The sequence below is a fragment of the Drosophila kikkawai genome, chromosome 2R (assembly GCF_030179895.1).
Source record: "Drosophila kikkawai strain 14028-0561.14 chromosome 2R, DkikHiC1v2, whole genome shotgun sequence".
In the NCBI taxonomy this organism is placed as follows: Eukaryota; Metazoa; Arthropoda; class Insecta; order Diptera; family Drosophilidae; genus Drosophila; species Drosophila kikkawai.
The window spans coordinates 14,117,206-14,144,314 of NC_091729.1; the positions used below are offsets into that span (position 1 = coordinate 14,117,206).

Below are 27,109 nucleotides of genomic sequence, written 5' to 3' on the forward strand. Positions count from 1 at the left end.
AAGGAATCATTTCCGACCCTATAAATCATATATATTCTTGATCAGCATCAACAGCCGAGTAAAACTAGCATGTTGGCAAACAAAATTTTTTTTTTGAAATTTTTAAAATTTTATAAGGGGTTACATCATCAAAATTGTCAAAAAATCAAAAAAAGTAAAAATTTTTAAATTTTATTTTAACTTGCTGATTTTTTGATCTAGAAAAAACTAGCACAGAAAAGCTTTCCGAATTGAAATTAAGGTATTTTTGGCTGAGTTATGAGGGATTGAAAATTGATCCAATTGCAAACTTCAAGGGTATCTAAACTTCAGCTTTTTTTCTTAATTGGGTTTAATTTTCCATTTTTTATTTATATTATATTATTAAACATTGAAATTATATATATTTCTTTCTGTGTAGTGCAGAAAAGTCATGCTTCATCAGTTTTTTTGGAGTTTAAAATCATTTAAATACAATTAATTATCAGCAATAAATTCAGAAAACTGACTAATATCTTTTATAATTAGAAGTTTGAATTATTATTTATGTGATTTATAAATAATTGATTAATTTTATAATTTAATTTTTTCCAGATTAAAATCTAAACTCCACCGGAGCTCCGGCGCCTTTCAAAAATTCAAATCAGCTCGAACGTTAGTCAACACTCACCTCTCCACTCACCACTCACTCACCATTGAAATCACTCAAAATCCAACAATTGCGCCACCATGGGATCCATTTCACTCATTCGGTGGTTGTTTCTCCGCTCCACTCAACCACGAAAGCAGCTCAAAGCGAATCAAAATTGAAAAGCGAACGGCGGAGAGTATCCGTAAGATACTCTAGGCGAACAGTACCAGTTTGCTCTTCGTGCACAGCACTTCGAATATTTGTGAAGACGGTACGTTTGCGACGCTCGTTTATTGGTTCTAGAATTCTCAGCCAAAGTGAACAAAAAAAGAAGAAAAGCTAAAGCAGAGAAAAGATATATAGCGAAGAAAGGCGCGCAATTCGGTTGTGTGTTTATAAATAAATGCAGAATTTAATTTATTAGCAACCACTATTCGCGCAGTTTTCGCCCACGCCCCACCCCTATACACCTCCCTCTCCCTCTTCCTCTCTATCTCTCTTTCTCTATTACCCCCACCCCCTGGCTCATGCTCTATTACTCATACACAGACTCAAACTCAAAAAACTCAACGTCCAAAACTTTTCAACAGGTATTCAACGACTACTCACCGACCGACAACAACAAATTGTCTTTTTTCGCGTTCGAATAGAAAAAAGTGGCCAAGAATTTGTTTACCAGTGTAGAGTGCAACAACAGTGGCGAAAAGAAAAGAAAAAGTGAAAACAACACAAATACAACTGCAGAAACTAACGGTTAAAGCGCGCCGCAAAGTATTCTCTTCATCTACGCATCCTTTGGAGTGGATTAAGAAGAGCTTAAGTCAGCGGAAAAAATAAGGATTCACAAGGCCCAGCTAATTGGGTAAGTAACGTCGAAGAATGGCGCTTAATTTGATTATTTTCTTAATTATATTTTTCTTGGGCTGTGGTCGCGAGTTTTCGGTGGCTTTATTTTTTTTGATACAAACACAAGCGCAGCCACGGTATGACTTCATAGGCACACACAGATACGGGAGAGCAGAGAGTAGGGAGAGAGAGCAGCAGTAGCATTTGCAACTCTCTCTATCTGTCCAAAGAGAGAGAGAGAGAGAGTCACTCATCGCAATATCGCTGCTGTATCTGAATCTATGTATCTGTATCTGTGAGCTTTTCGAGTGTATCTTTTGGCACGATATTCTTTACGTTTTCTTGTTTTTGTCAACTCGCGCGCCCCACATTGTCGCCTTCGCCGCCGCCTCTCTGTACTCGCCTTACTCCACTTTTCCTTCGTCTGTGTTTTTCTCGTTTGCTTCGCATTTAGCGGGGCTGGGAAACGTAGTCGTCGCGAAAAGGGTGGGAAATTCTTATTAGCCACAAACAGTAGCCAGGGCAACGCGCCAACACACCGATCGTTTAGCAAAGGTATTGCATAGCCAGATACTTGGACTCAAAAAGATACAAATAATGGGAAGTGGCAGGTAGCAGTGTTAAAAAAAAAGATACAAATGTGGATTTCAAGGGAAGCGTAGAACTTGAGTAACTTTGTTTAAGCATTTACGGCTATTTATTTGGTATTTAGAAGCTGAAATTCTTGAAGAGAAACTCTTAAAATTGAGGAGAGATTTAAGAAACACTTGTTTAAATAATAACATGTATCTGTAACTATTTTAAGGCAGATTTTTGGGCTAATAAAATTAGCTGGAAGTTTTGAGAATATCTATAACAAAATATCTTAATGTTGTCACAAATAGTTTCCTTAAAAATTGTAAAAATATATGAGAACTAAGCTTAAATAGAAGTTGAAAAGGGGGAACAAATGTATCTTTTATTTACAAACTTAAAAAGGCAAAACTTGCTACAGGTACTCTAAGACATGCCTTAACCTTAAGATAAAACGAATTTAAAAAACCCCAACTTTAAATTATTCAAGCCTTTTCATAGCTTACCAAATCCAAAACCAAAAACAGCCCCAAAAGGCGACAAAATAAATAGAAAATAGAAAATAGAAAATGCACAAGCTGCTACATATGTATCTCTTCACATTCGTTCTCCCCCTAAATATGATATAATTTTGGAACCAGAAGAATTCTACGATGGCAGTTTCATAGGCCAAAAAATCCACTGGCTGAATATCTGAATTCCCGCGGCATTTGAGACGTCACTGCGACGAAAATAGAAACCGAATCGATCGGGGAGCTGGCAGCACAGGCCAGCAGCCATCAGGTTGCCGTGGCACTCTTATCAAAAACATCGAGCCAAAGTTTTTTGCATTGGCATTTTTGCTGCCTGATATCGAGTATAAACAAGGACACACCGCAGTCGTTGTGTTCGAGATAAGATAAGGGGGGCGACACCACAACAAAGGCCAACACAGTTATGAATGGCAGGTGACTGGTTCAGTGGCTCACCACCACCAGCGCCCCCCCTCTCGGTGAACCCTTCTTCTGAGTCACGGGCACACGATTTTCACCATCCCCGGAAAACTTGGGGCGTTGACTTGGCAACGGGAACTTGGTTCTTCTTCGCAGGCAGTTTGTTTACGTGGAGTTTCTACCATTTTTTTTACTACCTCTTTTCGGGAGGTGTGGGCTTTGACCCAAATAGTGGGTAACATTAACATAAAGCCTGCTGCTGCTTCTCTTGGCCTGGCCTGAAAAGTGGCAAGAAAAGCGAGGCATTCGAGAGAGCTTGCATTAGAAACCGGTTGGTGTTGGCCAGCAAGAAGTTGGACAAAGCGGACAAACAGATAAAGCAACCGAGCAAAGCAAACGAGGAGTGCCAGCCAGCTAATAACTGTACAGAGTGGAAAATCGGAGAACGAGTGAATTGTTAAGAGAGAGAGAGAGAGAGCGTTACACCACTAACCATACAACATATAGACTGGTCATTTCATACAACGAAAATGGACACAAAAATTTCCTAACATGCGGTCCCATGTTAACTGTTTGCTGTTAGCGACAGACCGTCTGTTAGATTTTAGCTGTTAGCGTCCCGTCCCATGTTAGCTGTCAGCTGTTAGCGTCAGGCCTTTACATGTATGCGTGTTCATGCATTCACGTACACGGGTGCATGTGTGCGAACATTTCATTTCGGGCCAGCAAGAATATTTGGTCTTTTGCTACTTTTCGCGCTAGGTACCCTAAAAATATGGGCATATTCGCTATTGGGTTAATGATAAAAATAAGAATGTTATATGTTATAATACATTTCTTAATGTTTCAGCATACATTTCATATTTGTTTACAATTCAAATCAGTGGCAGCAGTGAAATGTGTTGCATATATGTACATACATATGAATTCGAATGAATAACAATCCATCTACTGAGATAGGAACAGGGCATATTGCAGTCGGTGTCACTTAAAAAAGAGACGGGCACGAGATCTAACGGTTTGGGTAGCAGCTCGGCAAAAAAAAAAAAACAACAACAACCCCCAGCGTCTCGACGCGTTGCAGCACACAGAATGTGCAAGCGATCGCGAGCACCGACTGCAATATGCCCTGTTCCTATCTCAGTAGATGGATTGTTATTCATTCGAATTCATATGTATGTACATATATGCAACACATTTCACTGCTGCCACTGATTTGAATTGTAAACAAATATGGAATGAATGCTAAAACATTAAGAAATATATTATAACATATAACATTCTTATTTGTATCATTAACCCAATAGCGAATATGCCCATATTTTTAGGGTACCTAGCGCGAAAAGTAGCAAAAGACCAAATATTCTTGCTGGCCCGAAATGAAATGGTCGCACACATGCACCCGTGTACGTGAATGCATGAACACGCATACATGTAAAGGCCTGACGCTAACAGCTGACAGCTAACATGGGACGGGACGCTAACAGCTAAAATCTAACAGACGGTCTGTCGCTAACAGCAAACAGTTAACATGGGACCGCATGTTAGGAAATTTTTGTGTCCATTTTCGTTGTATGAAATGACCAGTCTATATGTTGTATGGTTAGTGGTTACACTAACGACCTGGCCGCACGCTAACCTGGCCAAAAGAGTGGCAAAGCCAAAACCTGAATTCCAACTCGAGCATGGAGCGTGCAGAGCCCACGGAAAAAGGTGTGTCTTTGGCTTTATTAGAAGCTCTGCCAGAGAGAGTCTTCTCTGTGGATTCTCCACAAAGTCGCTCTCTCTCTCTCTACCAGTCTCTCTGTGAAAACCTAGCTTTCCCAACATAATGACCCGATCGTAGTTTCAAGAAAATCTTAATAACCGAAAGTATCTAGCAATTTACGACGCTATTTCGCCAGCTATTCTTAGTCTCCCCCTTCTGGAAGACACACATCCCGCCGCCCCTTGTGCTTGAGGGGGAAAAACCAATCTAATCTGTCAACAAACTCAATCGCACGGAAGAGGAGGCCTCGGCTCTAAGCTACTCAGCTTCGTGCCTCCTCCTTCCTGTGCTGGGTTTCCGTTTTCTATTTTTATTTGCTGTCGCATCGATTTTTATTTCTCGGGGGGAAATAAGGCGACGGCGACGGCGGCGTCTATGGGTCTATGATTAATGTGCAGGGCGCTGAAGTGGACGAAATTCTCTTCTCTAGGCAGCAGTTCGTTTGTTTACCCATAGCTTCCTTGCCTTTCAGTCCTACAATTCCGCGATTTGCTTCGCCGTCTGGGCAGAAATCAAGTTGGGGAAATGCATGTGGGTGCGGTTGGCACTAAACAGGGAAAAATGTGTCATAATTGTTAATATTTTTAAAAGGTTTTTACCTAAAATTAAGAGGATATGTAACAAGTTGTAATACTATAGAGGGTACTATAATTTTAGTCAAAAGTCTAAAAAAAATAGTGAAGGAATCATTTCCGACCCTATAAATCATATATATTCTTGATCAGCATCAACGGCCAAGTAAAACTAGCATGTTGGCAAAAAAAAAAAATTTTTTTTTGAAATTTTGAAAATTTTATAAGGGGTTACATCATCAAAATTGTCAAAAAATCAAAAAAACTTAAAAATTTCAAATTTTAAATTTAACTTGCTGATTTATAAATCTAGAAAAAACTAGCACAGAAAAGCTTTCCGAATTGAAATTAAGGTATTTTTGGCTAAGTTATGAAGGATTGAAAATTAGACCCCTTGATCCAATTGCAAACTAAAGGGTATCTAAACTTCAGCTTTTTTTCTTACTTGGGTTTAATTTTCCATTATTTATTTATATTATATTATTAAACATTGAAATTATATATATTTCTTTCTGTGTAGTGCAGAAAAGTCATGCTTCATCAGTTTCTTTGGAGTTTAAAATCATTTAAATACAATTAATTATCAGCAATAAATTCAGAAAACTGACTAATATCTTTTATAATTAGAAGTTTGAATTATTATTAATGTGATTTATAAATAATTGATTAGTTTTCCCAGTGCACAAATACCCGCAGCACTCGCTGCAACCAGAGTTCGTTGGCCAGGCAAAGTCAAATGCTTTAAATAGCCATTGACAAGCGGTGGTGCATGGGAGTTGCAGGGAGTTTGCAGGGTGGCTGTGTGGCGCTGTGCCTCCAATGGGTAATGGATGTGGGTGTGCTGTGATGTGCGATTCACTCGCGGTTATGTCCCGCTGACAGCAGCCAAGCGCCGATCGGAGCGGTAATTAGTCAAGCGACACACACTCGTCAGGCCGCTGAGTCGTAGCCGTCACTTGAGCTGTCCAGAAGAGTGGCAGCCACTGGTGGCTGGTAGCAAAAAAATAAAACCCGTTCTCCTCCATTGATCCACTTCTGGTCAGCCATGTCTCAGGGTTCCCAGGGTGCGAAATGGGAACGGATCTGGCTTATCGAATGTAGTGGCGGATTTTAACTGCAAGTCTGGGACGGAACACACCCTCCTCGAATCGGACTGTATTGATTGACCCACTTTATCGCAACGCAAAATGCGCGAATGTTTACGCATTTCTCAGTGTGTATTTCTGTATTTTTGCTGGCAAGCCCAAGAAGTACACAAGACCCCGATAAATATCCATAATTACATGCAGCAGGAAAATCGAAGGAAGTTCTGCCAGTGGGGTGCCTTAGCTTAAGGGTTCAAAAGGTCAGAGGTGCAGGGAAATTAAAGAAGAAGTCTTGAACTCTACTTAAACTTAATTAAATGCCATAGAAATTTCCTATAATTTCCAACCTTTTAAGCTTTAACAAGCAAGGCAAACCTTTAAAATACTTTAACTAACTTAATTAGATTCCTTAATAGCTTTTATTTCCTAAAACTTTCCTTGTTTAAACTCCCAACTCACAGCTTAAAATATTTTTTAAATTTATTTTGCACATAAATTTATATTTACAACATTATTTCCCCTTTGCGGAAATGCCGCTATGTTTATAAACGGATGTGAAAAAAATATAATAAAGAAATAACTTTCAGGCCTTAAATGCGATTTATTGGCCATGCTTCGTTGACTTTGGAAAATGGCAAGTTTAAATGAGTTTAGCTGTGCATTTCACTGGCCAAAAGGGAAATTGTTTATGCCGTTGGAAAAATGTTCAGTCAGGGCTTGGGGAAACCTGCCCTAGTTGTAGTTGTCACTCCAGGTGAAGTGACGCCACCAGGTGACATAATAAACCGATGATGATGATGATACATGTCCAAGCTTTATCCGTCAGATACAGTGAGTGGGACCTCTCCTCTGTCGGAATAAATTGAATTTGATTTACGTTTTATTAAATGAAACTTAATTAAAGGGGAGCAGCCAGAAGCACCCAGGGTATATACTTACTTACTTACTCGTTCTCGTTCTCATTCCGATTCTCAATTGGAAATGACAGAGCAGATTGCCATCTTTTGTGCTGCGGCGACACAACTTGGTTACTTTCACAATAATAATACTTTTGCTTTGGAGATGCACAGAGGGAAATTAAGGGGGAGGTTTTGTAGTTAAAAGAACTTAATTAATGGGATTTTAAATGGGGTAAATTAAGACTCAAGAAACTGCATAAATAGTGAAGAAAATAGGTTTTCTAATGATTAATTTTAAGGTTGAAGTACAAGTTCTTTTAGGGGTTCTGAATTCTAGTTAAATTTGTATATGAAAATATAATTTATGTTGCTTAAATTAGGCAAGAATTTCCTTGGCTAATTTAAAAATTAAATTTTCAACAGACTTTCTCTGGTTTCCCCCATAACTAAATTCCAACCTAACTCAATTTTTTAAGGCCTTTTTCTGGGTGTAAACATTCTTTGGCCCGGCCTGCTATATCTCTTTCTGGCCTGCAATAATATACTATATATATTTGTAACGTGAAGAAGATTAGAGACGCGCGCCAGTTGATGAATTTCACCTCGACCTCCTTCAATTGAGGCGAATGCTCGGCGATCTTTTTGGGTGTCGGCGGCAACGGCATCTTGCAAATATAACTCTAGAAATAGTTCTCGATTTGATGCCATAGCTGGTGATGCTGCTACTGTTGATGATGTCATCGTTGATACGAAAATAAATCATTGGCGAGTGTTCTCGCACGTATCAAACACTGTGAACGATTTAATTTGTTTTGTTTATTGTTTGGGTTTGCTGTAAAGATAATGCCCCCCGACTGATTCATCACAAATTGAGGCATCTACTCAAATTTTTTAATCGGATTTAGTAAAGAGGCCCTGCAAAATTGCGAGCTGCATGAGGATGATGTCAACATTGCGTATGCGCAACCTTCAACTATGGGAACGAGAACGCTGCCAAAGTAATGGCCATACACATGGTCTGCTCTATGCTGCTTGAAATAAATAAAAAATAATATAAATTAAATAGTTTTTGTTGTCTGCGTGTTTTTTTCGTTTTCAACATATACATATGGATATTGTGTGGGGCTCGATGACGCCACCGGAGAGTTAATTCTCTAGAGAAACAGAAACAAAATTGTATGTTTTGTGTCTTATAATGCCATAGCTGTAGTCTGTGTTACATTTTCTGTTTTCGAGGTTGGAGAACCCCTTGAAGAAGCCTCTTCTAAAACTGGTTCAGCTTGTTTTCCAAGTCTCTTGGGCATCCATGGCTCTGAATCAATTAAACACTAGCGGAGAGTAGGAGAAGTATATATAGCAAATTGACCAGGCAATCGGTCATTGCTTCGGCTACCAATTGATCGTTGTCGGAGGCATCTGGAATATCTAGAACCTTAACCATTAATTGCCCCCTTTTTTTGCGCCAATCAGCGTTGATTGAAGGCTCTTTGTCTGGGTGGGGCCTGCATAGCCTCAGCCGCATCCGAGCCGGAACATTGTCGATAGCCTCAACGGAAGGGGTTCTGATATGAAAATTAGAGAGAGAAAAAAGTCGCGAATGAGAACATGACGCTGCCTCGATTTGCCGGCTTATATAAGGGGGAAAAATATATGTATAAACGACTTATGTCACTGCTTGAACTTGAAACGTGAGCTGGCTTTGATCGCTGGTCTTGTTTTTCGGACAGACGGCTGTGTGATTTCTCATGCACTTAATATTTAATGACTTAATTACGCATGTCTCATCAGCACACACTCTACTTAATAATAGATCTGCAAGTTGAGATTATTGTTGTGGGGTTTTTGAAAGTTTGTTGGGTTTTTTTATTAGCCGCTTTCGCTAGTAAAACGTTAAATTCAATTTACAGAGCCGCAGTTCGACTTTTAATGGACAATTTCTCGGTGTCTTTCTATTGCAGCTCGCTGGAAATCATAGCCGGAGAAATTCTCGAGGCCGTTAAAAGTGAGTACAAAGTACATGACATCATCTAGGAGGTCACCTCCTGTTGCGGTCTGTTGTCCTGGTCTCTGGCGCCAGCTTTTAATGGCTTGTGTTTTATGAACAAGACTGCAGACATCTCTAATGAGCAAAAGGCGCCCACACAAGCATATGCACACATGAGCCCCAGGAGTGGGCACTTCCGGCCACTTTAACTACTAAAGTCTCAACTCTCACCCACTCTTTCTTTATCTCCAACAGACCCATCCAAGCTGCTGCTGGCGTAGCCGGAACATAGCCAAGATGCCGGCGGAAATTAAACCATCCGCACCCGCTGAGCCGGAAACGCCGACCAAGAGCAAAGCCAAGACCAGCTCCTCATCGTTCTCCAAGGCAGCCCTGGCCAGGGTAACCCTGCTGGATGGCTCCATTCTAGATGTGACCATTGATGTGAGTTGAGCTTTCTCTTAAATAATAACAACTAAATATTTATGACTCTCTATCTCCTCTCTAGCGCAAAGCCAAGGGCCGTGACCTGGTCAACTCCATCTGTGCCGGCCTCAACATCATTGAGAAGGACTACTTTGGCTTGACCTATGAGACTCCCACAGATCCACGCACCTGGCTGGATCTGGAGAAGCCAGTGGCCAAGTTCTTTCGTTCGGATCCCTGGCCCTTGAACTTTGCCGTCAAGTTCTATCCGCCGGAGCCTTCGCAGCTGCAGGAGGACATCACGCGCTATCACCTGTGCCTGCAGGTGCGCAATGATATCCTCGAGGGTCGTCTGCCCTGCACCTTTGTCACCCACGCCTTGCTGGGCTCCTATTTGGTGCAATCCGAGATGGGTGACTATGATGCCAAGGATATGCCCACGCGTGCCTACCTAAAGGACTTTAAGATCGCCCCCAACCAGACGCCTGAGTTGGAGGATAAGGTCATGGATCTGCACAAGACCCACAAGGGACAATCACCAGCAGAGGCTGAGCTTCACTACCTGGAGAATGCCAAGAAGCTGGCCATGTATGGCGTGGATTTGCATCCGGCCAAGGACTCTGAGGGTGTGGACATCATGCTGGGCGTGTGTGCCTCTGGATTGTTGGTCTACAGGGATAAGTAGGAGTCGCTTTTTCTTTCTATCTGGAAAAATCCTTAACAAATATTTCCTTATTCTTAACAGACTCCGCATCAACCGCTTTGCCTGGCCCAAGATCCTGAAAATCTCCTACAAGCGTCATCATTTTTATATCAAGATCCGTCCCGGTGAATTCGAGCAGTACGAGTCCACCATTGGCTTCAAGCTGGCCAATCATAGGGCCGCCAAGAAGCTCTGGAAATCCTGCGTGGAGCACCACACCTTCTTCCGCCTGATGACCCCGGAACCGGACCACAAGTCCACTATGTTCCCGCGCTTTGGCTCCAAGTATCGCTACAAGGGACGCACTCAGTATGAGAGCAGGGCCACGCCCGTGGATCGTACGGCTCCTACCTTTGACAGGACTCTATCAGGAGCTCGTCTGACCTCACGCAGCATGGATGGTAGTTATGGTTTTAATTTAAAAATATTTATTTATTAATTCTGTTATTTCTTTTCCAGCCTTGGCCATGGCCGAGAAGGAGAAGGTGGCCCGCAAGAGCAGCACTTTGGACCATCGGGGAGACCGCAATGCCGAGGGAGCCGATGCCCACAGCCGCAGTCCCATTAAGAACAAGAAGGACAAGGTAACTTGGCCAGTTGGTAACCCACTGCCTGATGATTGATTCCTAGCTAATAATGAGATGATGAACAGATGATGTTTAACCATGAGAGTGTTTCTTTTGTACTTTCTTCTCGGTTTGTTACTAACTCACAACCAACCACCACTCACAACCAAACAAAAAAAACACACACTACCAACTCCGATGTGCTCGTTATGTCCCCCTGAACTATAAAACTATATAACTTAACCCCCTAAAAATAAAACCAAACCAAACACTAACCAGTTGATGCGACAATCGAGCACCGGCACGGCTTCGGCCTCCTCGCAAAGCTCCCTCGAGGGTGACTACGAGACCAACTTAGAGATCGAGGCCATCGAGGCTGAGCCCCCCGTTCAGGTTAACACTTTACTACCTACAACCGAGTCTCTCCTTCGATTTCTTCTACTTAAAATATAAATATTAAATATTTTGTTTCGCCTTTGAACTCTGTTCTGCTTATCGAATGTTGTCTCCCCTCTCTAAGTTTATTTCTTTACCTGTTCAGTTTAGGGCCTCTGTAACCCAATGTTAAATGGATTTATTAATTAATTATTATATCTTTTGATTTCATAACCTCTAACCACCCCCCCGCTCTATGGTAGCCCCCGACAGAGCTGTACCTTGACTTGATGGTAATTTCTGTGCAGAAAAAGTGCCGTCAAACTATTTGTTTTCTGTGTGCCTTCATTTTATCTATCTTTATCTTAGTATCTCTCTCTTTCTTTATTGAGTGTTTAATTTTAGTTTTTTATATCAGTTTTTTATGTGCCGTCTTTATAATGTTTAAATGAACCCCCTCCCGAGCTCTGTAAATACCGTTTTAGGGCCAAACACACCAGTACAGTCCACACAAAACATGCATTGGCACTGTGTATAAATTTCTACTAAAAATAAATTAACATTATAACATTTACTTATGGCATTCCTATTTGTTTAATGTCCCAACATTTTGATTTTATGGCTTGTATTGTAAATCTGTAGCATGTTGGCTTTTTCGCCCCCAAAAAATCTGTCTTTTTTGTGGTTTTTATGAACTCTTTAACTAATTTTTGTGTGGTTTGTCCTTAGGATGAGGAGAAGGAGGCCAAGCTGCGCGAGAAGAAGCAGAAGGAGAAGGAGGAAAAGGAGCGCAAGGAGAAGGAGAAGCGAGACTTGGAGGAGCGCAAGAAGGCCGAGAAGGCTGAGAAGGCGGCCAAGGCAGCAGCAGCTGCTGCAGCCGCCGCCGCTGGTTCGGCTGTTAATGGTAAGAAGGGGTAGTAAATATCCTAAAAAAGTATCTCAAACTAATCTATTTTCTAATATTTTCATAGGCAATGACGAGCTGAACGATTCCAACAAGTCGGACAAGTCCTCAGGCAGACGTGTAAGTATCTCTTCGTTAACCAACCTAGACTAGATCATAGGTTTCCTAGAGTAAAGATACTTTTAAGCTAAGCGTTAGCCCCGCACTGAATGAGCCCGCCCTCGTGTAAATACTCTGAATCCTTAAAGTCCTTGTGTACCCAAGACCCTTTTGTAATTAAATCCAACCCACCCCAAACCACCGATCACCTCACTTAAGTTGAACCCGTAAGTTACGATAGTTTGTAGTGTCACCCGATATTTATCCTAAGTTCACCCTCTTGATTTATATCTATATTATTTTCCTGGTTTAATTTATTCCCTCCCTTTTCTTTTCATTTTATTTTTGATTTGAATCCCAAAAAATCAAACAAAACATCAGGGCGTTGGCATATTCTCGTCGGGCCGCAAGAGCAAGAGCGGCTCTCCGTCCAAGGACAGCGGCAAGGATAAGTCGGGCAAGGACAAGGACAAGGAAATGGGTCGTCTTGGTTTGGTCGTTACTTCGGGTCTGGGCGCCGATGGTCAGCAGGACAAGGATCTTGAGGAGGCGGCCAAGAATGCGGCCAAGAACCGTGGATCCACCACTCCTGGCGGAGTGACCAGGCAGTACGAGTATGCCGTGGATGCCGATGGCAATGCCAGCCCCACCAGGAAGTCCTATACACCAGGTGGCTTCCGTTACGACCAGGATCCCAACTCTAGGAAGTCTGGTGGCGATGGACAGGAGCAGCTTTCACCCACATCGCAGCAGAAGAAGATTGGGTTGGCCTTCAACTATGCTCCGGGCAATGAGAATGCTTTGAAGGAGACCGCCGAGAAGCTGAAGGCTGGCCAGCTGTCGCCGCGCACTCAGGACAAGCTGAACCGTGGCCAGCTGTCGCCCAAGTCCAGGGCCAAGCTGCTGCAGGATCCCCTGCTTTCGCCCACCACAAGAGCTAAGCTCCAGGGCAGCGCTGTGGATGCTGCCGCTGTTCCGCTCAGCGACTCCCAGAAGCGCTCTTATTCGCCCACGAAGGGTCCGCAGGGCTACTCCTCTGGTGCTCCGGGTAGCTACAAGCCCATCTCAGATCCCACAGCTGACTTTTTGGAGTCGCAGCGTTACAACAAGGAGCCTGGCTATGTGGGCCCCTCGAAGGCAGGTGCTGCGGGAGATGCTGCAGGAGCTGCTGCTGCGGGAGCTGCTGCTGCTGGAGCTGGTGCTAAGAAGCCTGGATCTCCCAACAAATCGGGAACTCCTGGAGCTGGTGCTGCCGCAGGAGCTGCAGCAGGAGCCGCCGCCGCCGCTGCTGCTGCTGCCGCCGCCAAGCCCAAGAAGAAGCGCGTCAAGATCATGGTCATCACCTCCAAGTTTGATCCCTCGACCAAGCGCATTGATGCTGAGAACGGAACCATTGAGCACTCCACTGGCATTCTAGACCCGGCCACCGGACGCATCGACACCAAGTACGGTGTGATTGATCCCAAGAAGGGCACTTTGGAGGCTCTCAATACCAAGACCGGCAAGAAGGAGCTGTTCCAGGGCGATATCGACAGCAAGACGGGCAATCTCCATTTGGTTTCGGGTGTGGCAGATCCCAAGACGGGACGCCTGGATGAATCGCTTGGCCAGATCGTTTGCATCACCCCGCAGGACAATCCGGTGGTGGAGCTAACAGTAATCACCAGTCGCATTGATCCCGCTACCGGCAAGATAGACACCGTTAATGGGGACGTGGAGCGATCGCTGGGCGTCCTCAACTTGGACACTGGCCTCCTGGACACCAAATACGGAGAGATTAATACCCGCACCGGAGAACTGAAGGCCATTGATCCCAAGTCGGGCAAGATTGTGGTCAGCAAGAATGTGAAGGTGGACCCGGGCACTGGTCAGATCACTATTCTGGGCGTTATTGATCCCAAGACGCACAAGATCGATCCCAACCAGGGTCGACTGATCGAGGTGGGCCAGCAGATTGATCCCATTGTGGAGGTCACCTCGCTGGCGGGCAAGTTCGACTCCAAGAGGAACATTATCGATGCCAAGACGGCTCAGGTGGAGACCTCCGGCGGTCAGTTTGATCCCAAGGCTGGCAAGATCGACACTAAGTATGGACAGATCGATCTCGTCAAGCACACCATTACCTTTAATGACCCGAAGTCCGGCAAGACGGTGACCAGGGACATCAAGATTGAGCCCACCACGGGACAGATTGTGCTGAAGAACCAGGTCAACCCGAAGAACAACAAGCCCGACAAGGACTATGCCAGGATTATCTCCCTGAGAATTGTGCAACAGCGCGTGGATCCCGCCACCAAGGCGCCCATCACCCAAGTCAGTGCCGCCAAGGACAAGGACATTGTGGTGGACCCGAAATCCAACCAGATCTGGGTGCCCACCGGTGCCAGCGACCCCGCCACCAAGGAACAGCAGTACATCTCCAGCAGCGTCGACCCCAAGACGGGCTATGTCATCACCATCTATGGCTACCTGGACCCCAAGACCAACGAGATCAAGAAACAGACCAAGCTGGACCCCAACACGATCAAGATCGAGCCGACGTCGGGCAAGATATACACGGCCACCGGCGAGGTGGATCCCTCCACCGGCGAGCCGCTGTACGCGGCCACCCAGGTGGATCCCGAGTCCGGCGAGGTGTACACCAAGCTGGCCCGCGTCGATCCCAAGACGGGCAAGATCGTGATCGTGCGCATCCTGCTCATCTCGAAGACGGACGAGCGCGGCCGCCCAGAGGAGATCGATCCCTCCACCTGCGAGATCGATCCCGTCTCCGGCCGTGTGCTTAAGTTCTTCAACAAAACGGTTTATGTGTACAATATGATTGATCCTGTCACCGGTGAAATTGTGCAGGTGGACCCCAATGATCCTCGCTTTGCCGGCGCCCGCACTACTGTCACCCACACGATGACCCTGACCGGCGAGATTGACCCTGTGACCGGACGCATTAAGAGCGAGTATGGAGACATTGATCCAAATACGGGTGACATTGATCCTGCCACCGCTGTCACGGATCCAGTGACCGGCAAGCTGATCCTTAACTACGCCCAGATCGATCCCTCGCACTTTGGCAAGCAGGCTCAGGTGCAGACCACCACGGAGACGGTGCCCATTACCAGACAGCAGTTCTTCGATGGCGTCAAGCACATAGGCAAGGGTGCTCTGCGTCGGGACTCGGAGGGCAGTTCCGATGACGACATGACCGGACAGTATGGCAGCGATCAGGTCAAGGACATTGTGCTGAGCAGTTCCCAGGCTCAAGCGGCGGCCAGCGGCAAGCTGGGCAAGCCGGTGAGCACGCCGACGGTGGTGAAGACCACCACCAAGCAGGTGCTGACCAAGAACGACGATGGCGTGACCCACAACGTGGAGGAGGAGGTGCGCAACCTGGGCACAGGCGAGGTCACCTACTCCACGCAGGAACACAAGGTTAGCACAGGGGATGCTTTTTGAGTATCTTTGAGGAACCACCTATATCTATCTCTCTTTTTGCGCTTTGCTATCCAAATTAAAAATACTTTAACTTCCGCCTCCGCCTAACTTTCGCCTCTAGCCGTTTCCTGTTGTTGCTTTAAGTGTTGTCTTTACTGTACTTAATGTTCCTTTTTGCCATACGCACTAACCCACTTAAAAACCACTCCAACTCCACTTGCCACATCGTAGGCTGATGCAACACCCACCGACCTGAGTGGCGCCTATGTCACGGCCACCGCTGTCACCACCCGCACTGCCACCACGCACGAGGATCTGGGCAAGAATGCCAAGACCGAGCAGCTGGAGGAGAAGACAGTGGCCACCACCCGCACCCATGATCCCACCAAGCAGCAGCAGCGCGTTGTCACCCAGGAGGTAAAGACGACGGCAACAGTGACCAGTGGCGATCAGGTAAGATCCAGCAGCTAGCCAGCCATGAGCATGTTTTTAGTTTTATTTTGTTTTTTTTTTGCATGATTGTTTATTGTTATTATTTTGTACAATTTTGTGGCGTAGTATCAGAGGCGGGACAGTGTCTCCTCGACCAGCTCCGGTGACTCGGGCACGCCCATCGACGGACCCTACGATGGTGCCAGCGTGGTGCGCACAGATAACCAGGTGGGTTCAAAGCATGTGCACTTTAATTTATCTATTTTCTTAGCTAAATCTGTGGATACTCCTAAAAATCCTTGATGTAACCCTGACTAATATGTACAACACCTTGCTAATCCTTGCCAGAAATCTCCGCTGTATACGACCTCCGCCACGGGCTCTACACCAGGACCGCATGTAGAGAGCACACGTGTGGTTTTGGGCGAGGATACACCCGGTTATTCCGGACATGGCGAAATCATCTCCACCCAAACCGTGAGCAGCAAAACCCGCACTGTGGAAACCATTACCGTAAGTACTTTATAAAGAGGGGGATCCCTTTTCGATCAGGATGAGTGTGTAAGTAGCCAGAGGTAGGACTTCTTAAGACTGTGTATTTGTATCTTGAAGATATTTCCTGTATACGTTCTTACGCCACACTGTAAATTCCATGCATAGTCCTTGTTCGAACTGGGTTTAGGTGTTGTTATACTTGAGGAATCTTAAAAATTAATTATATTTCCTTTATAATCTTAGTACAAAACCGAACGCGATGGCATTGTTGAGACCCGTGTGGAGCAGAAGATAACTATTCAGTCCGATGGAGATCCCATTGATCATGACAAGGCCTTGGCCGAGGCAATACAAGTGAGTATCGAAAGCAAGAGAGCTTTGGATTTAGGGATTTTAGTTTAATTATAAAGTTTAAACCCTTTTTTTAAATCATTTTACTCAATAGTTATATCAAAAATTATCTACTTAAAGTTAAAAAGCGTTTCCTTGGAGACTTCTTGAAATTTTAACTATTTTCTAGAAATTTTAAATAGATTTAGCTTACTTTTCTTTATACTTTTCTCATATCTTTTCTAGTTTTCATAAAGAATCTTCCCTAGTATCCCGCCTTTTTTATTATTATTATTATTTTGTATTTAAAACCCTTACTAATATATTTTCTCAACCCTTCCAGGAAGCGACGGCCATGAATCCCGACATGACTGTGGAGAAGATCGAAATTCAACAGCAAACGCAGTAGATTTTATAAAAAAAAAACTTATTTCTAAATAAAACAAATAATTTTGAGGATTTTCTAAGTAAACCCGCACACACACACAAACAACACTCACCATACACACACATGACCACAAACACCACCAACCACGCATAATGCAGCACTGGCAGTACACCTTTTATACAAGCTACATATATGGCTATATCTTTATATATACCAACGACCTCGAGCTGAAAGAACCCCCAATAAGGAGAAGAACAACCTAAACATGACATAACAATAAGAATAGTATCCCAAGTATCCAAGTATCCGATGCATCCACATGTTTATTATTTTTATTTTTATTACAACTGTTGTTTATAATTACTTTTTATTACGTCTATTATATATATTGAATGTGCAAGGCAACAACGTTGAAATGAAATGAAATGAAATGAGAACTCTATATATTGTAAACCACAATTGCATTCAAGAATAAAGAATAAAACCTAAATGTACACACAAAACAATTACATGCGAGTATTTTCAATATCGCTACGAGTCGCTGAATATTTGATGAACCATGGAACCCAGCAACCCAGCTCGTGGGCGATATAAATCAGCCATCCACTGGGGCCGAAAGTTGGCTTTCCTCCCTCTCCCAATACACACTTTTTGCACACACAACGTCATCGCAATTAAGTGAAATTACCGACCAAATAGAACACAAATGAACCCATTGCGACCCGTCCAAGCACATGACCGGGCGATAAGGACTCTGCATTAACATGAAATCCAATTCGCAATTGCAGTTACCCCTACTCCCAGAGGAGGTCCTGCCACCACGGTGGGGAGTGGGGGGTTGCAGGAACCTCTGAAAGCGCGACAACTCGGGGTAAAACGATGGTAATGCAATATTTATGGCTTTGGGTAGGTCGTCGAGTGGTCGAGTCCCCGCTAATAATATTACGTTCTTTGCCAGGAATTTCACTTTGCTATTTATACCCTTTGTTTTTGGAAGGAAAAGGGGTATATTTATGGGGGACTACTGGACTTTCTGGGTTAATGCTTATTGGAAAGTAAAGGAAATTACATAGCAAACCAGGTTTGTATTTATCGTAAAATGAATTTAAGAACATTTAAGCTTTTAATTTATATAGAAACTTTTGATTTTAGTCTGTAAAATATTGATAATTGCTATTAAAATTTAAAGCTATTGATATTGATCTTAATTCCTCAATTTCCTTAGTAAAATATTAAGTACTCTCCAATTTCCCAAAGCAAACTTAAAAATCTCGCAACAGTATTCCCCTTGTCGTGACTTAATTTATTTGTTTTAAGCTGGCATTTTTTGTATGCAATTTTTAATTCGCCAGCAGAACATGCAAAAAATGTCAGCTTGTGGCCAAAACAGAAGAGAGCTCGTGTTGAAGGGTGGTGTTTTTTTTGCCAGAGGGTGGCAGGTGAGGCAGGGGCTCAGGTACAGGTACCGCGTAAAAAGCCGTAATTAAAGTAGAGCGTACAAGGTGACTGACTAATGCATTGATTCATAGTTTAGATATAAAGCGCGCTCTCCGCCGATAAAATGCCAACCGAAAGGCGTTCACATGCTGAAAATCATGTGGTCATGTCAGTCAGTCAGTTCGTCATTCAGTCAGTTGGTTAGTTCACCTCGGGGTTGCCAAGAATTTGCACCTGCATGTCCATGTCCCTGGCTGTGACTAGGTTTAGGAGCGAGGACTAGGACCAGAATGAGGAGGAGTCCAACCCGAGGGACACACGCTTCATGCATTTTTTAAAAGCGCGCCTTTCGGAAAATCCTCTTGCGAAAATTTCATTGCACGTTTCTACACAAGGAAAATTGATAATATATTTATACGAGTTATTAAATTGAATTTTTAGAGATTAAAATAGCTAAGAAAGTTCTAAAATTATATTATATATTATATTAATATGTTTATATTTTGTTAATTCTATTTATTAATTTCTTTTTGTGTACAATATTTTGACGAACCTTCCCCTGCTGCATATTGCATGTTGTTGTGGTCAGGCGGTCGGAAAAGTTGTGGCAAATTATTGCATCAAGTTGGTTGGCCGTTGTTTTAGTTTTTTGTTGTTCTTCGCGGCAGCCGGCAAGGTAATGGAATATCTAAGTACGAGCCGCGGAACATTAACCTCCCGATGCATCGATCCAGTCTCTCTGTCCAGCCTAATCCCTGTTCGCCGGGGGAATCAGTGCAAAAAATCAAGAAAAAAAAACGCAGACCCGCAATTTGCGAGGCATTTGCGACGCGACGTCGCCAATTAGATTTGATGACCATTTTGATTCCGGAATTATGGAGCACCAACCAAATCGAAAAAGAATGTTTCAAAATGTCATGCGAAATGTGCGGAAAGGCGTTGGGTCTCCCAGCCCATGAGACTGCAATTTGCATGTCTGTCGGGTAGTACGCCCTCCACTGGGTTAAGTAATTGCTCCACCTCTCCGCGGTAAAGTGGTTGAGCAACAAGTGGAGGTGGTAATTATGGGGCAGGAGTTGGGAAGGGGGCACGAGAAGCACCCACATTTTGGGAAAGTGCAGCACATTTACCCTTTCTCCGTGGAGTGCTCTGCATTTGTTTACAAACAAACCCTCGCTTCCGTCAACGGTTGCAGGTAATATCCTAACGCCTTGGAAGTCCTTTTGCTCGGAGAGAGCACCACGCAGGCGCTTTATTTTTTTTTTTGGTCCTTTAACTGTTATACCAGGATTTCCCCAGGCGGAAATTCACTTGGGGAAATTGCTATTTGAGTTGGTGAAGTGCAATCTTAGCAGGGCATCTAGATTGGGAAAGAGGATTGTGATTCAGATAAGGATGGTATTAAAATGTTTTTTCATATTAAAAGGATTAGAAAACTACTTTAAAGAATATATATTTAATATTTTTAATGTCATATTTGGGGGTAACAATGGTTAGACATTAAAAAATAGCCAAGTAAGTAATTAAAAATCGGTTGGATATATTGCTAAACTAAAAATAAAAGACTGTAGGACTGTTGAATATTTTAGGGGTTTAAAAAATACCTTTTTATAATTTATATCCTTTTCAGGAGAATTAATATCTCTGGAATGCTCTGTTAGGAATCTTGATCAGATTTCCCATTTAATTTTCAGTGCAGAATAATTACCAAAAGTGCAGTTAGTTAATCCAAGAAAACTCACATAAATTTCCTTTGAAATCTGTGATTAAGAAACTTCTGACTCGTAAAATGTAAATAATTCCCTGATTGATTGATTATTCTAAGAGATGTCTATCTAATACATAAACTACACTTTCCATGCCACTTCCTTTGCAGAATAATTTCCAAAACGGAAGTACAGTCCTGTCCCTGCAAAGCACCAATTAAATCCAAGGGAAAGTATAACCCCTAAGTGACCACTTCAAGTGGTGTCTCTCACCATCAGCCACTATATTTTTTTGGCTAATTAATAGGCATGCTAATGGAATTTTCCCTCTTTTGGATGGACAGGTAAACTGGCCAATCGCTCAGGAAATTATCATTAGGCCGTCGATTGACAGTGAAATATTTGTAGTGAACATATTTGATTTGCTGGTCGTTTTTGGACAAATATTGAAAAAGCGTAATTAGCGCAGGACACATAATAATGCACTCGAGTGATTAATTAGTGGAGGAATAGGTCTCGGTTAGAGAAGCCATCAAAGGGAATAGGATTATCCTTGCTATCCTTGATATTGCTCTCAAAATTCCCCGCACGCAGTTGGCATAAAAAGCCAAAGTGGTAGGAAATTTGCAATCAAATTGGACAGGCCCAAAAAATCTAACTGGCCATTTGGCTTTATTGGCTTACGGCTTTCTCACACGAAACAAATATTGAAAAGAAATTTGCGCTAAACGCCTCTGATAGCCACACGTATTTGGAAATGGCAATAAATGCAAATGAAAAGCGATAAACACAATATCGAGGACTACTGCCTCTCGCAGTTATGGCTTATATGAACTCCATGAAAACGGGTTAACCAAAAGGGCATTTTCAATAAATACCAATTATGTTGACGACCAGGCCCGACCCTCCTGGATCTCTGGATTTTTTCGGACTTTCCGCATGCGAATTATTGGTTTGGACAGAAAGGGTTGTGGTCTCTTCTCAGGGGGCTGGTGGTGGTGGTGGTGTGTGGTTGGAACATATGGCCCTTTTTCAGGTGGGTCATTCCATGGCCCATTTATGGAATTATGCCAGAGTATAAAAATTTGATGAGCCTTCCCCCTTTGCCTCTCAATGAAAAGTTTACAATAAAAAGTTAGGGGAAGAGAGAGCTGGAGTCCCGGGAAATTTCCACGCTTCGAAATTGCGTGGCTTCTTACGCAAGTCGAGGGGGGGCCCAGAGTCCAGTTCTCTTACTCCTCCCTCCAAACTCTATTTTCTAACCAAATTGTCAGTTGTTTGAGCTCCAACATTGCATGTCTTGTGGCATACGTGGTGGGTCCATGAAAAATTCATGGATTGCCTTCATTGTACTGGCCACATAATTAGACCGCGGGCTGCCAAAAAATAAAGGTGGATTTCGATAGATTGGTTAAGATACCCTGTAAAAATATAAGGAGTGACTAAAAAGTATTACTATATTTTAGTTTAATGATTCCAACAAGTAAAGTTCCGGAGATTGTAAATAAATTAATATTTTCTCCAAAAAGTACTATAAATATACAACAAAATACAGATGTTTTAGTAGGAAGAGCTTACTAGCTTCTTCAGTAACTGTTGCGATTTATTTATATTTACTTATTTACATTTTCTAAATTTTATACTTCATTTAAATACTAATTATTTAAATAGAATCCTATATATAAAAGCTTTCCGATTTAAAATAAATGCTTCTTTGGCTTAGCTCTAGATTTAAATACACTTTGATTTCTTTAAAAATTTGTATATCGATAATTGTCGATTTCAAGTCATTAAAATGCTTATATTTGGGGATTTCTTGTGATCATAAAATGTGTAAAAATCAAATGATTGCCGAAAATCATATATATTCCGAATCGCCATTAAAATCTGAATTTATTAATCATAAAATATTAAAAAAAAATTTTTTTAATTTTTCCCAATTTTTTTTGAAATTTTATAAGGTTACATCATTAAAATTGGAAAAAAATTGAAAAAATTTTAATTTTTAAATTTGTAATTTAAGTTTGCAGATTTATTGATACATTAAAAACTAGCATATAACAGCTTTCCAAATTGAAATTAAATAATTTTTTGGAGAGTTATCACATTTTTAAACTTTGATTTTTCTACCAAAATTGTCATACTAAAATATCGATAAATATCGACTTAAAATCCCTAGAATATGCATCCCTGCCATGTTTTTTTGAGTTTCTGACACTTAAGAAAACAATACTAAAAAACTGTTATAAATATTTGTCGATTTTACATAAATTTTAATGGTTTGCTAATAAAATACTGAAAAAATCGATAAAATCGTTAAAAAATCGTTTTATCTTGGATATATCTTTTATATCCTTTTGATTCCTCTCTACTTTTAAATAAAATTCCTCGTCTGGTCAGACATACCCTCTCCCCCAAAAGGTATTCAAATAGAAGTCCTGTCCAGCAGCAGCGGCTGGGGTCGATTAGCTTTGTGTATTGGCTGCCCCGTTGTCCCGAAACCCAATGGATGTGTTGTCCATGGCTGATCTATAAAAAACAATGCCGCAAACGTTTGATTTCCCCACCAAGATTGCGCTGCCAGGTCCCTGAAATTTGCGCGCTTATCACTTTAATGTCGATTGCTCGAAGCACCAGCAGCACCACCCCCCTCCCCCAAAGGATATCCCGGGGGGTAGGTAAAAAGGGTCGTTTCGCGTAAAGGTCATTGTGTTATTAGTGGCCACTGTCCCAGAGCCCAGCCAACTAAGGTAATAGCAGCACCATTTATATTATTAATGCCCCACATATACGGAAATGTGTGTGCGGAGTTCGTTTGAAGGTTCTTTCCTCTTCGGCAATTACCGTGAAATTCCTATGATTTGTCTAAATATACAACCGGCGCTTTTAATATACTTTTAAATTTAAGTTTTCAGTGATTTCCGTTTTGTGGGTGACGCATGGGGAAGGTGTTAAAAATAAAAGGCTCGTCACGGCAGCTAATTGAAGACTTCACTAGCCTCGAACCCTAGTTTATGTTTTCCAAGGACTCTACCTCCTTTCGGGGTGTACTTTTAGGTGTACTTAGCAAATTGCTTGGCAGCTGCTGCATAATGGATGAAGTGCAAACACAAGTGCGCCATGGAACCGAACTTGGACTCCAGTTTTTTTCGCGCTGGCCAAAGAGGTCAGTCAGCATTCCAAATAGAGCGTAATTTTCGGGCCTTTGTGCGATTGACACACGCATGTCAGGGCCCATTACCACCAGATCGTCATGGGTTAGGGTCTCCCTACGACTAAATGCACTTGAAAAAACAAGGATCACTTGATCAAATAAGAAATAATTCTAATTTCCTTAGGAAAATTCAAAATATTTAAAAAAATTAAACACTTCCTCATTTAAAATCTAAGAAAAATCACATTTTCTCTAATGAAATCCTCCTTCTATATCAAAATAGCCACCTAATTTTTCTTAGTGCATTTAATTTCCTTCGAAATTGCGCACTTTGAGCCGGGCTTTTCCATGCACCTGACGCACCACCCACAAGAACCTTTGAACCACCACGCCCATCCATCAGAAAAAGATAATTTACCACCAAAGGCCATATCGATCGTGTGAAGCTCGCAACGCTTTTCCTTCGCCACCACCCCCTTTTGGCCCCTTCTTTCCTAGTTTTTCCGCCCGAATTGCGTGCCGTGATGTTCAATTTTCCGTAGAGCCAAAGCGGAGTGGACAAACGAAACCGCAAATGGAAAAACTAAACCAACTATTTTGGCCGTCAAGGAGGTGGGACTGACTACTGGCCAACATGTGTGCCGCACACATGAATTATTAATTGACAATTGCCGAAAATGTCCATTAACCAGTACAAAAGAGGCGGTGGAGTAGCACGGGTAGTGGGGGAAAGGAAAAACCAGGAGAAGGAGGAGGTATGTAGGTTGGTCCGGTAATCGGAAAAATTTCAGTTTCTGGCTAATGAAAATTATGGCAAAACCGGGGTTAGTTTTTCCAGCCACATGCAGGTGTTTTTCATTCCAGTTTTTTCTTCTAACATCCTCTATAAAATAAAAGTCCATTTGCTGGGGAATTGAGGAGGAACCAGAGAAAACTAGCTGTGATGTCAGAGAAAACGTTACTTATTTTAAGTCGAATTAAAAAACATAAATAAAAGATTGAAATAGGAAATAGTTAAAGATTTAAGATGTTAGAAACTAGAACTAAAAAATTGCTATTGTAAATATTTTAAAACCCTTTTAATAAAACTTAAAGCTTCATTATATTGAAAACCCTCATTAAACCCCTATTTTCCTCCCTTTTGAAAGGGTATTTCTAGATCGTAGTACCCGAGCACATCCAAGCCTTGTCCCACTGCAAATTACCACTTCCGGCCGCAGCCTTTTGCCTGTCATTTAGTAAAAAAACACACGTATAATTGCCGCGCTTCATGCGGCACGCTCTATTGGCCAAAACGATCTAAACTCACAAGCTCCCCTCCCAAAAAGTGGTACTTGTGTATCAGTTTGGCATCGGTGTCGCCTTGAAAACGGGATGACAATTATAACCACATTTATACCGAGACCAGAAGCGTTCAAAAGCGAGGAGCACGCGTCGAGAGCCAGACATTACATAATAAATCTCCCCGCCGCGAGCTGTGTAACAGCTGAACCAACAGCACAGCAGCTCAGAGTGCGAGTGTTCTTCTGGGCCAAAACTGAATAGCCATAGCCGGTTTTTGAGTGAGAGAGCTCTCTCGCCTCCCGGCCAGAACACTGACGTGTCATTCAACTCGATCGAGTGTCCATAACAGGGAGAACCAGAGAACTCCAAAGAACTCCAAAGAAGCCCAAGAATTTTAGAGAATTACGGAGAATTTCAGAGCAGCTCCGAGAGCGAGCCAAAAGCAAAGCGCGGCAATTGTGCTGAGCGAAGCGAAAAAAAACTGGCCAAGGAAAACACAGCCATAGCCGCTTCTCTTACCTTATTACAATTTCCAGCCAGTTGGCGCTGAGAGCCGGCAACTGTAAGGTCAAGTTCACAGAAGCCTCTGCTTTTTGTTTTTTTGCCACGAAGATGATGCGGATTTTGGTGACTCTCCTACTGGCCCTCCTCCACTACTCCCTGCCCTCGGTCCGGGCCCTGGCCTGTGGTGGCTGCGTGGACCTGGACGAGATTAATTTCCAAAGGACAGTGGAAAGGTTTCCCTATGCCTTGGTCAAGTTCGATATAGCCTTTCCCTATGGCGTGAAGCACGAGGCCTTTGGCGCCTTCTCGAAGGCAGCCCATAAGGCCACCACGGATCTCCTGGTGGCCACCGTGGGCATCAAGGATTATGGTGAGCTGGAGAACAAGGTGAGTTTGAAAAGTTTACAAATCGTAAGCCAAGTTAAGTGCTTCACGTTCATGAGTGTCACCCCGAAAGACAGTGATTAATTATTCATTTTACGTAGTCGAGACAAAAACAAGTGACAAAAAAAAGAAAAGGTTTTTGTGTTGCCAAGAATTGCTTTTTTATTTTATTACATGTTTTAAGCTAGCTTTAAAAGGTTTTTCTGGTATAATATATTTTAAAATAAATTCGATACCTTTCCTTGACAGGCCCTAGGCGATCGCTTCAAGGTGGATGACAAGAACTTCCCAGAGATCTTCTTGTTCAAAGGCAGCATCGATGACTTTATACGCCTGCCCAGCCACATGGACATCACCCTGGACAACCTCAAGGCCTTTGTGAGCTCTAATACCGACCTATACATAGGCCGCGATGGCTGCATCAAGGACTTTGATGATGGCCTCAAGAACTATGCCAATATCCCTGATGCAGAGCAGGCCGCCCTCATCGAGATCTTCGAGGAAAGGCTGGAGAAGATGAAGAATCCGGAGCAGCAAAAGAGCGCCAAGTTCTATCTGGTTTACATGCGCAAGATTCGAGAGCTGGGCTACGACTTCCTCGAGGAGGAGACCAAGCGTCTGTTACGTCTCAAGGCAGGAAAGGTGGCGGAGTCCAAGAAGGACGAGCTGCTGCGTAAACTGAACATTCTGGAGGCCTTTCGGGTCAACAAGCTGACCAAAGAGGCTCCGGAAAAGCAGGAGCTGTGAAATAATATATTTAACAAAAATATGTACGCTGTTAAATTTGTAAAACATTTTTTTAGTGCAAGAAAAAAAAAACCCTAAAATCGTGAGTGTACAATAAAAACTTAGAATAAACCGAAAATGGATATTTATTATTTGCTTTATTTTTATTTCATTTAAAATTATATAGAATACATTTTTGAAATTGACCATAAAGAAGAAAGATTTTTCTTTATTTAAAGAATATTTTGAGATTTTTTTTATGAGTGTATGTTACTGTAAAACTCTTCAAAAATGAACTGAAAAGTGTAATTTGGCCAGGAAAAATAGTTTTCAAAATGTAAAATATATAATAACTTATAGTTATAAAAAAAACAATTTTTATATTTTATAACACAAAAAAATCTTAAATTAATTTTTTTAAAAACAAAATTAAACCCATAAGGCCCAAGTTATCCGTTTTATCCGCTGTTTATCCCCCATTGTATGTCAGCCTATAAG

The 27,109-nt window shown here is 42.5% G+C and overlaps 2 protein-coding genes across 8 annotated transcripts in view; both read left to right on the top strand.

The window, feature by feature from the left end:
* The first annotated feature begins 747 nt into the window (after positions 1-747).
* cora (erythrocyte membrane protein band 4.1 like coracle) overlaps positions 748-27,109 on the top strand; it is a 103,091-nt gene continuing 76,729 nt past the window's right edge. Inside the window, exons 1-16 of one of the 7 annotated variants that reach the window (XR_011444621.1) lie at positions 748-881; positions 1,201-1,472; positions 9,244-9,287; positions 9,525-9,713; positions 9,778-10,376; positions 10,441-10,799; positions 10,858-10,982; positions 11,603-11,632; positions 12,069-12,243; positions 12,311-12,363; positions 12,724-15,768; positions 16,003-16,224; positions 16,330-16,431; positions 16,552-16,716; positions 16,942-17,052; positions 17,372-17,515. Coding sequence is in view for 6 of the 7 variants with exons in the window: in XM_017177840.3 (XP_017033329.1) it covers positions 9,567-9,713; positions 9,778-10,376; positions 10,441-10,799; positions 10,858-10,982; positions 11,603-11,632; positions 12,069-12,243; positions 12,311-12,363; positions 12,724-15,768; positions 16,003-16,224; positions 16,330-16,431; positions 16,552-16,716; positions 16,942-17,052; positions 17,372-17,437 (5,199 nt within the window). In the remaining variant the exon portion in view is untranslated. Of the gene's footprint in view, positions 882-1,200; positions 1,473-9,243; positions 9,288-9,524; positions 9,714-9,777; positions 10,377-10,440; positions 10,800-10,857; positions 10,983-11,602; positions 11,633-12,068; positions 12,244-12,310; positions 12,364-12,723; positions 15,769-16,002; positions 16,225-16,329; positions 16,432-16,551; positions 16,717-16,941; positions 17,053-17,371; positions 17,923-27,109 lie in introns of those variants that run through there. The other 6 variants (XM_017177840.3, XM_070284623.1, XM_070284622.1 and 3 more) reach the window with 6 other exon arrangements.
* Positions 25,522-26,750, top strand: wbl (endoplasmic reticulum protein 29-like protein wbl). Its single transcript, XM_017177848.3, has 2 exons — positions 25,522-25,888; positions 26,135-26,750. Exons 1-2 carry the CDS (start codon positions 25,610-25,612, stop codon positions 26,630-26,632), a joined length of 777 nt encoding a protein of 258 aa, XP_017033337.1. The 5' UTR covers positions 25,522-25,609; the 3' UTR covers positions 26,633-26,750.

What these genes read in the sequence shown, in the direction of transcription:
- wbl (XM_017177848.3), top strand. Translation starts at nt 25,610, where the DNA reads ATGATGCGGATTTTGGTGACTCTCCTACTGGCCCTCCTCCACTACTCC. An exon ending in ATGGTGAGCTGGAGAACAAG is followed by an intron (nt 25,889 to 26,134) that starts GTGAGTTTGAAA and finishes TTTCCTTGACAG; the next exon opens with GCCCTAGGCGATCGCTTCAA.